Source organism: Etheostoma spectabile, chromosome 23 (genome assembly GCF_008692095.1).
Source record: "Etheostoma spectabile isolate EspeVRDwgs_2016 chromosome 23, UIUC_Espe_1.0, whole genome shotgun sequence".
Lineage (NCBI taxonomy): Eukaryota > Metazoa > Chordata > Actinopteri > Perciformes > Percidae > Etheostoma > Etheostoma spectabile.
This window is the reverse complement of record NC_045755.1, coordinates 11,961,625-11,974,368: the sequence shown is the minus strand read 5'-3', so window position 1 is coordinate 11,974,368 and position 12,744 is coordinate 11,961,625. Positions and strand designations below refer to the sequence as shown.

The 12,744-nt window shown below is 38.8% G+C and overlaps 2 protein-coding genes across 4 annotated transcripts in view; one reads left to right on the top strand and one right to left on the bottom strand.

Annotated features, from left to right (window-relative positions):
- The window catches only part of klhdc10 (kelch domain containing 10), a 5,119-nt gene extending 2,945 nt beyond the window's left edge, over positions 1-2,174 (top strand). Inside the window, exon 9 of the mRNA XM_032505402.1 lies at positions 617-2,174. Within this exon, the coding sequence (XP_032361293.1) occupies positions 617-826 (210 nt within the window). The 3' untranslated portion in view covers positions 827-2,174. The remainder of the gene's footprint in view (positions 1-616) is intronic.
- Positions 2,175-3,255: 1,081 nt separating this feature from the next.
- Positions 3,256-12,339, bottom strand: cax1 (cation/H+ exchanger protein 1). Of its 3 annotated transcripts, none has more exons than XM_032505434.1 (20): positions 12,118-12,339; positions 10,271-10,435; positions 9,946-10,073; positions 9,574-9,682; positions 9,341-9,457; positions 9,189-9,250; positions 8,897-9,085; positions 8,610-8,795; positions 7,882-7,984; positions 7,354-7,495; positions 7,026-7,209; positions 6,813-6,912; positions 6,595-6,713; positions 6,285-6,322; positions 5,987-6,159; positions 5,534-5,667; positions 5,194-5,288; positions 3,989-4,067; positions 3,795-3,903; positions 3,256-3,598 (listed from the first exon to the last, which is right to left on the bottom strand). In XM_032505434.1, the coding sequence occupies exons 1-20, from the start codon at positions 12,188-12,190 to the stop codon at positions 3,525-3,527; spliced, it is 2,379 nt and encodes a 792-aa protein (XP_032361325.1). In that variant the 5' UTR covers positions 12,191-12,339; the 3' UTR covers positions 3,256-3,524. The 3 variants fall into 3 exon arrangements, with proteins under 3 accessions (XP_032361325.1, XP_032361327.1, XP_032361326.1); XM_032505436.1 differs by having other exon boundaries at positions 6,029-6,159; XM_032505435.1 differs by having other exon boundaries at positions 7,882-7,981.
- Positions 12,340-12,744: the final 405 nt, after the last annotated feature.

Below are 12,744 nucleotides of genomic sequence, written 5' to 3'. Positions count from 1 at the left end.
TAATCATGTAATGTAACTCATGGAATTAATGTAAATGACCTATCCCTTTTGTTAGTCTATATTCTGTTCTATGTTCTGTTTTATAAGTTCTGTACTGACAGCAAAATGAGATGAAAATGTGAGGGATAGAAGAATATGTTCTTTCGTCTTATTGATCTACTTTGTATCAGATGATCAGTTATGGTCTTTTTCAATTGGCACATTGCTGGAGAAAATTATTTGTCAGTCAGTTTCCCACACATTATCAATGATGTGGGAGCTTAGAACCAAAACGCCGGGGCGGCCTCTAACTCACCCTGTAAGAGCGTTCGTCCCATGTTGGCTGAGTCCTGCAGCGGCCCTTTGCTGTAGCTCAATTCCCCATCTCTCTCCCTCTCCCCCTGTCTATCCACTGTCACTAATAAAGGAAAAAGCCCCAAAAAATAATCTTAAAAAGAACCAAAAGGCCCAAGTGATTAATGTAGTAAGCTCTGTCTCTAGACTGAAATATAATATTTACGTCAAAATTCAGTTCAATTCTGTTCAACACTTTGGTCAACTTTTGTTGATTTTAAATGTGCTATAGAAATAAAATTGACATCGACATTACTCTTCTTTTTCTTCACTCTGTCCCCAGGCTGGCTGCATGTACATCCATGGTGGGGTGGTGAACATCCATGAGAACAAGAGAACTGGCTCTCTGTTTAAGATCTGGCTGGGTGTACCCAGCCTGCTGGAGCTATGCTGGGAGAAGCTCCTCAAGGCCTTTCCCCACCTTACTTCAATCCCTACCATGCAGCTGCTCAACCTGGGACTCACACAGGAACTCATTGAACGTTTGAAATAGGCCGCACATAAAAGGACGGACAAATGAATGGATGGGACGGGCTGGACTGGACTGGACTGGGAGGAGATGAGTTCTGACAGAGCACAGAGAATTAAATTCTTAGCAAAATTCTCGGGAAAACGTTCTTTCCCTCCCCTGCCTACCGTAGCCCCACCTTAAAACCAAAAACAATGGGATGCCTTTTTTTGTTAGGTCTTATTATTTTTCGCAGTTTCAGTGATGATAAAAAAAATAAATGTGGAATGTTTTATGGATTTTACTCAACCCCCTTGTTGCCACCACAGTTCCTTACATGATGCCTTTGTGTCAAGCTAAACATGAATTCCCGCTTCTCGTCCTCCAAACTCTGATAGCCGGAAATACTTTATTTTGCCATGCCATGTTTTCAAAGATTGTCCATTCGTTCAGTCTTTTTTTTTTTTATCTGCCTCCTCCAGTACTTTTTAAGAATTCTGTGCAAAGGAAGAATGCATGTGTATTTATTTGAAAGACTAATTCAGTTTTTCTGGGGATATTCTCATCACCTGATATTGCGGTTTGCACACTGTATTTAGCCAATTTGTGGACATTTACTTTTTTTTTTTTTTTAATCATATAAGCAGTCTATCTTCAGTCTAAAAAGTGGCAGACTGTTATGTTTAAGGACCATGTCAGTGTTTCTGCACATTTTAGCCAATTTAATTCAAATCTCATGTTTAATTTTCATTTCTCCTGACATGCTGCTGTTTTAGGTTTACTTTTAAAATGTTTTTTGCGACCTTCCAGGCAGCCTTTTTATTTCCCTTATCTCCCTATGGTATGAAAATTGCGACTTGAGAATTGTGACACTGATCTGTGTTTGCCTTTATTGTTAAAGTTATGTTATCCTTGTGTAACTGACATAAATAAGAGCAGACACGCTGGTCACTGTGAGGCCAACCAATCGTAAATTTCAAGTCTGACTTGTTTTAATACTATATGAACGGAAAGCAGTGTCTGCCTGAAGTTATGGTATACTTCGAAAATGGTCATGAGTAATGTTTTTGTGAGAAGTTAGCTAAAACATGCAGAAACACCGAATGCCCATCGTTAATTAGTGTGGGAAGAAAAGATTCAATGCTGGATTTGTATGTCTGAGCTCTTGTATTTTCTGTTTTTTTTTTCATTATACTTTATGTTACAGCCTAGTCTGGAAAACAGTCTGCAAAAAGGGTTCAAGGGTGGCTATCTTCAAAATGATTTATTTTCCATCCTGCTTGCTTGCAGCTCTCATTTGTAAACCAAACCATGCAACACATCACTGTGAATTTGGTGCTCTTTACAATTAATTCAAAAATGCTTTTATTCGAATAAAGACTTAAATCTGTTCCAGACCTTTACTCCCTGTCTGTTGAAATAAAATATTTTGCACAGGGAGTTGCTTTAGTAGCAGGCTTCTACAAACATTTGATTTCACTGCAGTGCCTTTTTCAAACTTTTGAGGCAGACATTTCCCAAATATAGGCAGTATATATGATCTTTGCATGTCAGACAAAGGGTTCATGTTGAGAATAGTTTTTAAAGTAAGTTAACATCTTAGTAACAAAAATAGCAATTGTGTATCCTATTTAAAGGATGCAGAGGATTTGTATTTTCATCCTGCTAATGGCCAGACAGAATAGACCTAAGGACAGGATGCAGCATATTAGGAATTAACCCAAAAATCACTTGGTCAACGTGTGTTTTGTCCAGTTCGGTTCCTAGGTTTATTTCTTTTAACATGTTCCAAATATTGTGCAACTTGAACAAAGTGATTATGAGAGGTTAGGGAGGACCAGGATGGGATGTTGCCCTATGGTTTGATCTGCCTGCACTACTTTTCCTTGCCCCTTTTATTTCTGTTCTGCATGACGTCATTAGCTGCTTTTTATATTTAAACTTTATCAAACTTTTAATTTGAATTTTAAAAGGTGACCCACTACAAAGTTGTACAGTTGGCTTGTGTGAATGTTGTTGGGAGTACTGTTAATAAAAATGTTCTGTAAATAGCGCTCGGATTCCCTGTTCCCTTTGCTCGACTAATTAGTATGATACATAAATCATTTTCTATTTAAGACAATTTTTGAACAAACTGCTGTTGCCACGTCTAGCCTGAGACTGCAAACCAGATCAAGGTGATGTCATGCATGTCATTTGTCCAGTCGCTAAGAACACCTTATGCCAAAATGTCAATTAACTTTTTAGAGCCATAAAGCTAAGATATCAAAGTGTACCCAAACTTAAAACTCCATATAATTTATAGTGGTGTGCATTTTTCAAAAGAAACGTTTAAATAGAAAGTTGAGTTATGTAAGTAGTGGAGCAATGGTTGCAAAGTAATCTTACTTCACACAAAAGTTTTTTTAAATAGATGCATTTATTATGTCCTTTATAAACCACAAATTACAATATATATATATAAGAGCCAAAAAAAGAAATAGCACAAATGTATATTTAAATGCAAGAGCAAAACATCAAAGTCAGACTTTTTTATTACAGCCAGACCTGGGAATATGTTCAAGTGCACAAAACACCATTTAATGTAACATACTGACAAAAAGTAGACGGAAGCTACTCACTTCCAGCTTTGCTGTGAAATTTCTCAATTCAAATCTTTTTCCATGTTTTCGTGCTAGTGAACACAAACCTTCTGAAGATAAAGGACTACTGCATTTTTATAGGATTTTTCTTGGCAAGCAGATCAACAAGAGCGTGGAGATGGAGCAAAGAAGTAGAGGGCCAAAAGGATGAGGTAGACCACCACCAGAGCAGTGCCTGCAAACAAAACAGAGGTAATTATAATCTACATGTTAAAATCAAGCTTAAACAGGCCTTATGCGTTCAACCTCTTACATCTGGTTTAGAATTAAAGGTATGACCAATTGCTTATTTGCCAACATTTTCTAATTTGTTGGTCTATGTGAATTGATGTCCAATTCTTATGTGGAGACATCTCTGCATCCTGACTCACCCTGAAAGTAGTCACATTTTCCATCCATGAAGATGTAGTTGACCAGAATGACACTAAAGATGCTGGCCCAGAGATGAATATCACTGAACACAAGCACAAATCCAACATCCTGGGGGGAAAGAGTTTGCTGTGTCATTATTAAAACAATTGCATAATGTAAAGAAATCTATTAGTTACAAAAACTGTGCACTTACATAAAAGGCATTGAAGAGTACGAGCAGTGGGATCTGAATCATGCAGACCTGCACAGCAATGCAACTGCCCACTTCAAGACTGTAGACAAAGACCATATACAAGTTAAAATGTTTTATAACACCCCTTTTTACAATGACTCAATATACCTTGGTATCCACTAACCAAAAAAGAAAATGTATAAAGTGTAATGCTGTTCAAACAATGTGAACGTCTATGTTTATAAATGAGTAAAATTACAAATTAGACATTGAACTATCACACTATGGTTATTTATTCATCACGTAAAAGGGACAGTTCACCCCCCCCCCCCCCCCCCCCCCCCAAAAAACTTATTTTTTCACAAACCTGGTGATGAGAGCAGTTTCATGTAGAAACTATTTTTCCTCTACCAAACTATGCCCGCCAACTGTATCTGCGTGCAATAGGAAGCAGACGAGACGCTGGTTCTCATGACAGCGTGAGATGTAAACATTAATGCCGTCCTCCTTGGCTGAGCTGTAATGTTTGCAAGCCCAGGTGAGCTGGCCTATTGGTTAGCTATCAATCTCCACTAGCTAGCTGTTGTAATTGTTTTGTGTGGACCCCAGGAAGAGTAAAAGCTACATTGTTAGCAAATAATGAAGATCCGAAATAAAGATAGATTTATATCTAGATATAGATATTTATTGATCCCATCAAAATTGGGAAATTATGGTGTTTCGGCAGCAAACATACATCAGTCGTACAGCCCAGAATATAAATATAAATGAACATCGGACCACAAGTTAGACATCCATGAGAAGCCTAGGCTGCACGGTTGGCGGGTTTTGTTTGGTAGAAAGAAACTAGTTCCTACATGAGACTGCTCACAATCTGGTATGTGGGTTATCTTGAGTAACAATATCATGTTTTTCTAGAAAGAGACATTGCTTAAGTTTTTCAAATGTATTCTTTTGGTGCCAAGTGAGTGCCAACTATTTTTTAAATTATTGGAAAGAAGGCATATATCTCTATGACCGATACCTATAACTCACTATATTGATAAATAGCACAACAGGTAAGAGGTAAAATACGTTTTTTTGATTTCTGGACGAACTGCCCCTTCAAATATTGTGCTTGCTTGCCAGATCTATCATTGCTCGAAATTGAAGTAGGCTACGGCCTTTATAAAGTGGAAGAAGGTGGTAACTAAAAATTATACTACAACAGCAGAGTGTACTCCCACCTCAAGCTGATGTTGTTCTGCAGTGCAAATTGGATCCCATTGACAATTTCAGGAAGCTCTGGCACCATGGCCAACACTGTGACACCGATGAAGTACTGCAAAAGGGGGCAGCAGAAAGTACAAAGAAACACATTGAGGTTTCATAAAATGTATACGTAATATTTTCAATTCCTAACTATTGGAATTAGTTTATAAAAATGTATTCCAGGTTGTGTACGTCAACTTGAATTGAAGGTTCGCATCTTCGTCTACATACTAATGTCATTAACTAAGGATCAATGACACTTGGAATCTAAGTGGCATTTCCCTTCCTCTTTAAAAGATTAAGCATTTTGAATACCTGAGAGATGCAGGAATGGGTAAGAATAGGCTCGATGTTCTCCGTGCTGAGGTCCGCGCAGCAGGCCATCAATATTGTGGAAACAATCAGCACTCCAAGAGCCCTCCACCGTGACCAGTGGACTACATGATGACCTGCTGGTGACATACACATGACATTACTAACACTTCATGTTTATGACTTACCTTACTGTTGTGGGAGTTTTTCTCCCTTTTTTCCATCAATCTAATCAAGTTGGAAGTCTGAACTTTCTCCCATATTTAGGTTATTCACCCTCACATGCTGAAGGCTTTTGGCATGCACAACTTTACTGCAAGGGAAATGTTTTCCTCACATGCACAAATATAGCAGAAAACAGGCAAGTCAGTGTGTTGCAATGTTCAACAGACAGACAGACAGGGCTGGCATTAATACATGTGTTGGCTGCAAGGAGATGGCCAGTGGTGACCTCACCAGTGGGGTGAATGTTGCTGGTACCCTCTTGTGCATACTGACCACCGTGTGCATGACCCCCTTGAACATCGCTGATGTGGATATCGTAGATGTGGGAGTGGGTTTTCAGTGTGAAGATGAGGCCGATCAGGTATGCAGAAGGCAGCAGCACAGAAATTGTGTACACCAGGGGCCTGGAAAACATTATTTCTTTAATATTAATTTAAAAAAAAAATAATTAAAAGACTATTCAGTTCATTACTTTAAAAAAAAAAAAAAAGAAGTAAAAAGAAAAAGTGTATGTAACACCTGAACTTACTCAATATGGGACAGGATCAATTGTGGGTCAGCTGAACTCTGTTAAAAACAACAAAATTAAGGTGAATATATTTTTTATATAATATATTTAATATATAAATATATATTTTAAAAACCTTTTTATATTATCAAGCTGTGGAGAACCATTAAGATGCAGGCATTGTAGGTGTGTCTGGAATATGTTGATACAAACATCAAGGCAGTGAAACATTGCAAACACTTCCCTTGCCATTTCCAGGTGCAGGGACAATTGGCAAATCTTGATTTAAAATTTGCATGAAGTCACATAAAGGATTAGTGAAGCAGCCCACCGTGTCGTAGTGACAATGCTTGCAGATGAAGGCTACACTGGCATTGCTTGGAATATTGGTGCAGCTTTCACACATCAGATTACCAAAGGTCTTGGAGAATAGGGTTGGAGCAAACACACCTGGGGAAAATATTACAACGGGAGGGTCAAGTTTTATGAATGCGTTAGTGGACGACATATTGTTTAAAAAGGAGTTCTATGTGCAGCTGCCACACATACCTCCTACAGATATGAAAAGCAAAGCAGAGCTCACTCCAGCTGAACGACTGTTAAAACGCTGCTCTTGGTGTTTAATGCCCCCAATGATCATACAGATACCCTGTGTAGTTGACAAACACAAACAGCAAGCGGTTTATAATGATGTCAGAGTATCATAATGCTGAATGTTAACTGATATGTACACATGTTCTTCTGTCTTTCTCAGGCACTCACAGGTACGAACAGTATACACCCGAGCAAGGTCCCAGTGAGTGCTGATTTAACCACCTCTTCATAACATTTGGTCTTAGCATTGTGTCCCTGCAGCAGTGCTGTGATGTAGAATGTCATCTCCGTGATGGAGCCGAATGTCGCATTCACCACCGCTCCCACTGCAAAGTTACTCTGTGCAGAAATGCTGAGGGAATATGCAGTTAGCAATAAGCAACCATTAAATACATAGTGTAATTTTCCTCATGAATTCAGATGCACAAAGTCTGCACTCTTTTAATTAACATTCATCTACAGGCCAGAGACAGAAATGCAAAATAAATAACCTTACCTGGCAATACCCATACCAATATAGTAGGATAGAGGAATGATGGAAGCGATGGCTGTGGCAAATTTAGCCTCCGCACTGCAGAAATTGTGTTCACGGTCAGTATAACCAACAATGAGAGTGAACAATACCAGGGGAAGCATGTCTGCAAGGAACATAGACTTAAAGAGAACAAATGAATGGACAAACAACTATTGTATTGACCTTGTACATCTGCAGTACACAAACTCAAAATCAATCAAAATCAAAATTTGGGATCAAACCTATAATACTTAAGGATGGATAGATGTAGAAAGATGATCTTGTCTTCTACTACTACGAACAGAGATGACATTGAGACAACTACAGTTTTCCCGTGTCCTGCTCTTAACTGCACACACACCACCACCACCACCACTTTGAGTAAACAAGAGACCAGTATATTGAAATGCAATCCAATGGTGCCATAACTGAACTCTTACAAGCAAACACATTTTACTTACAGGTCCCTTACTTCTATTAAGTTAGATCCAATGAACCAAAAAAGGATACTGAGAGCAAAAATGTTGATTCCTTGGACAGTGTATTTGTAGTAATACACATTGAAAGCTTGGTAACAGCATAAGATGACTCGGGTCTCATACGCAAGTGTCTGCTAAAGAGAACATAAAACACTTACCTCAAGTTACTAATTCATTTATTAAATGTAAACAGTCAATTAACAGTTAAGAGACAGTTAAGACAAAACTTAAAGACAAAGAAACATTTTCTCTGCTTCCCTCTAGTGGTGACATTTCTTTCCATGAACATCTAATCCACCAATGGCAATTCTAATATGGAGCCATTTTCTCTGAAGTTATTTCCATTAACTTTTACATTGCACAGTGTTAGTGGCAGATGTCTGCAAACTATGTACAGTGCATGTTATACACCACTTGTTGGTAAATGAGAAGTATGTTCTTTGCGATTTGGTCAAACTGACCCTTTAAGTAAAATAATAAATCAAAAAAAGCCATGAAAGTCATAAGGACACTAATTAGAGTTGACATTTTCACATAACAACTTCTAGCACTTCAGTTACCATAGCAAATAAGGCTGTGAAAAGGTCTAGTTCTATCTATCTATCTATCTATCTATCTATCATAACAATCTTGCAGTTGATGTTTTGGTAAGCGTGACCAATGCAGCAAAAGAAGGAAAATGGAAAATACTGCACACATTCCTTTCCTCAACATCTTTCTCTAAACCAGCCACTGACATTTTAGAAAATGATTGTGCACCTTATCCAGGCTGTGAATCTGAATGTCCTCTGGCGCCATGAGGAGGACAACGGTCAGTGTGCGAGCATTCATCTTGGCTACAGGTATAGGGAAGACCAGCAGCCAGGAGAGCACACAGGCCAGGGAGTGGACCACAGCCAAGACAGGGTAACCCAGCAACAACCAAACACAAGTGCTGATACGGCACTGCAGAGAGAGAAAGAATAATGGAAATCATTCATAATATATAGAAATATTACTAAACGTTCATTGCGCCAAGTGATTAAAAAGGTCATTCTGACTCTTACCCAGTGCTTTGAAGTTTTTCTAGCTGATGGTTCTGGGACAGGGATCTCAATAGGGATTGGGGTAGATATCAGAAGGGGCCTGGTGTCCTTGTCACTGACCCGGTCCTTACTGTTGTCACTGTCCCTCTCTTCAGGAATCACCTCACACTTTGGAGGCTTTGCAATGGATCTCTTAACTACATCCCCGGCCTGAAAATGGAAGAGATAACAGGATAGAGTGAATAATTATTCGTTGGTAACTTTGCAAAGGCACTTAAATATTGGAATAGTATTATACCACATATCAAATTACCTTTTCTATTGACTTCCCAAATGGCCACATAAAGTACAATGCCATCTTGAAACAAAGTTTTCCTAAACAAAAGCATTTAAAAAAAATAAATGGCATGATGTTCCACATTTTAGGAGACAATAAAATACTTTTATGGTTTATGGGATACATACCATAAGGGGCACCGAAGATTGTTAGAAACATTACAGGACAAATGATAAAGTAGGATAAAGATATCCACCATCCAAATAAAATGACATAAACTATGTTCCCAAAGGTGACTACTGGGCCTGAAAGAGAAGAAATCCCATATACAGGTTACTGTTCACATAAAAATGTCATATATTTGTCTGTATGTCAGTCCTGTTAAACAGGATGAAAGCAAAGAGAGAGAAAAAAAAAAGACCTTCTTGAGGCTTAACGATGCTAAGATCAGAGTAGAGCCCTTTGATGACGTCTGATCGGTCTTCGATGGGCTTCTCCGTTACATTGCCCTTCCACTTTCTGAAGCCAAACTGAAAAAGGAATGATTTTAAATGTAAAGTAGGTCACAGAAAATAGTATATGTAAATGGGGGCCGGCACACATTGTGAGAAACAATGAATTTAATCAAACTAGGGAAGCAGTAAGTCATTCTTTTCACATTTGGCTTTTTAAAAATGTGCCCAGGCCTTTTTTTTTTTTTTTTTTTTTAAATCTTGATTGAATACCAGTGAAGGGTGATACTAATGGAGGTGCAGGAGAGTGTTTGGAGTGAGCCTTTACAGTCATGGCCCACCTTGTAGTTGTTGGCTTCCCTTTGGGCCTCCACCTCGTTCTCAGCTCTGATTGTGGTCTTTGTGGTGCTTTCATGCCAACCCTCTTCTCCACACCGAGACGGTGTAGATCTTAGGGAGGCGTGTCCTCCTGTGCAGATCACAACTGTGAGAAAACTCTTCCAAATGGCAATACAAGAAAATATCATGATAATAATAATAATAATAATAATAATAATAATAATAATAATTCACAATAAACAGCAGTGATGCATGCCCCTGCCGTTTCAGTTGACCTGTCTTGTCTCTAACAATCATTTTTGTGATATCAACTAACTTCTAATTCACCTCTGGGGACAGTGAGGAAACATTTGGGTGTGTATTGACAGAAGTAGTGGGCAGAAGAATCTGGGGAGGGCGTCTCCACTGCGCCCAGCTCTGGGTATTGGGGGCCAACACAGAGCCAATCAGTTTGGGACGGTCGTCGTGGAACATGGTGATGCTGTTCAGGATCTACAGGGGGAGGGAATACCATGGAGAACAGAGCTTTACATACATGATACTTTGACATGAAGTGGGTTTTTTGCCAGTTCTGCATTGAAAAATGCATATCATCACACATTGGTAATTGCATTAGAGGTGTAGCGGTTGATTGACATGCAGGACCAATGCCTTTCAGCCATGGAAAAGTGTGTGACTAACAAAAACCTCCTGAGAGTCATGCAATGTCCCTTCTGCCACACAATGTCAACTGCAGTCTGCCAAGACTGATCATATTATAAATGCATTGCAACACAGAGATTAGAAAAACTGTGCTATGATATGTAATTCAAATTAGAATTAAAAATGGACAGATTCTGGAAGAAACCGGAAGTTGTTGAAGCACACTTGCACATTCAGAAATAAAAATCACTTTCAACTCCACAGAAAATTGAAATCAAATGCTCTTTTTAAAACTACTATGGTAGTGTGCTGACAACTTTAAGAATACAGCCAGCTTAGGAGAGAAATGTCTTTTGGCTGCATGAAAGTTAGGAACAATAAATGGTTGCTCATATGTCTGCGTAATGAGACAATCCACCAAATTATCATGATATAAATAAAATGGATAATTTACATTATGATCGCAAAGTTGCAATCATAACAAGACAATCACCATGAAAGTACAGGAAAAAAAAAAAACATGCATCGGATTGTGGACAGTGGACACAATCCTCACCTCTCCCTGTCCGTAGAGGTACACCAAAAGTGTCCTCAGTAACGTTTATGACTTGTTGGGATTTAAAATGTTATATGTGCTTAAACATTGTGTGTGATTTGCATTATGCATTTAAGCTAAAAGGCAAAAGCATTATCTCAACATAAATGAAGACATGTTGGTCATGCATTAAGTTTGTTGTTATAAGTATATAGTTTGTTGTTGGTTGGTTGTTGTATTGAGTTGTTTTGCAATATTCTGTTCTATATAATAAGATGTTCTGGTACATTACATTAGAATCCAGCCTCTCCTAAATGTGTCAGAAGTAGAATTGATTGTTAGGGACCATCCTGAATCTGGTTTCAGTCCCACTTTTACGTCCACTGCTCTGTTGCTCTGCAAGTCCTGAACTGAGGGTCATGTCTTTCAGTCACATTCCAACTAAAAGATAACGAATAAGCGCACAAACACATCACATCACTGTGACCTGGAGACCCCACCCTTTGTGGATAATACCAGGGCTCCAAGAGCCATAGAGCCAGACAAATTTGGGGGACAGCTGTTAGCTTGACTCTGTATTTGTCTCAGGATATCCTATGTAATAAAAAAAAGGATTCACACATCAACATCTGAGATTTTGACAACTAATTGACTGAACCCTGAGAATGGAGCAGGATTTAGCTCCAACAGACTTCAAAACAATTCTTCTGGGGAAAAATGGACTTCTATGGAGTTCAACAGTCAAACAGAAAGTCCTACAGAGCGTGGTTTTAGCTCTGAAAGTCTAGTTCAGATTGGAGGGAAGTTTGGCAGCACAGGTGCCTTTAATGAACGAGCAAGTCAAATGTCGAAGAAGCAAAGAAATACACACAAAACGCAAAGACAAATTATGATAGCCCGGGTTTTTCCAATCCGTTGTGAAGGAACAAACTCAGTGTGTTGGTTGAATGGCGGTCAATGCGAAAGCCACAGCAGAAGCAGAGTAGTTTAGTCTTACCTAAATCAGCCACGGATCTTCTACGTAAGTTCTCCACATCACATGGCAACAGCAAAGACTTTTTGTATGACATTTTGCAAGTCTATTCCCCAAGTGCATTCCACAAGTGTCCGCTCCTGTCCCGTATCATCTGGGCGTCAAGCCTGCACGCCCTCTTTATGAAGTCTGCCGTGGGGTCATGATGGTTCACCTCGGCAGTCTGACGCCCAGCTAAGACAGAGAGGGCGGGGAGGGGGATGGAGTAGCAACGATGACTGCAAGATTTTAAATCTTACTATTTTAGTCTTAATGTGCACATGTTTTCTATCATCTTTCTTTTTATATATGACTTTAAATGTTCCTTTTTTATCTTTAAAGCCACTGTGTGTAGGATTGGAAAACGTGCATGCAACGTCAGCGTCCCCAAGTGGCGGAATTGTTAAAGACAGTGGGACACTGCAGACAGCATCAGATTGCATTGCATGCTGTTCCTGCTTTAATAAAACATAAGCAAACTGTGAACACGTTATTTTGTATAAATATAAAAGGTTATACAAAATAACATCCATATATAAAATGAAAACTTTTTGGTTAAACTAATTAAGTGAAACAAAATGTCACGTCATCTTTGTAATCATTAGGAAAAAG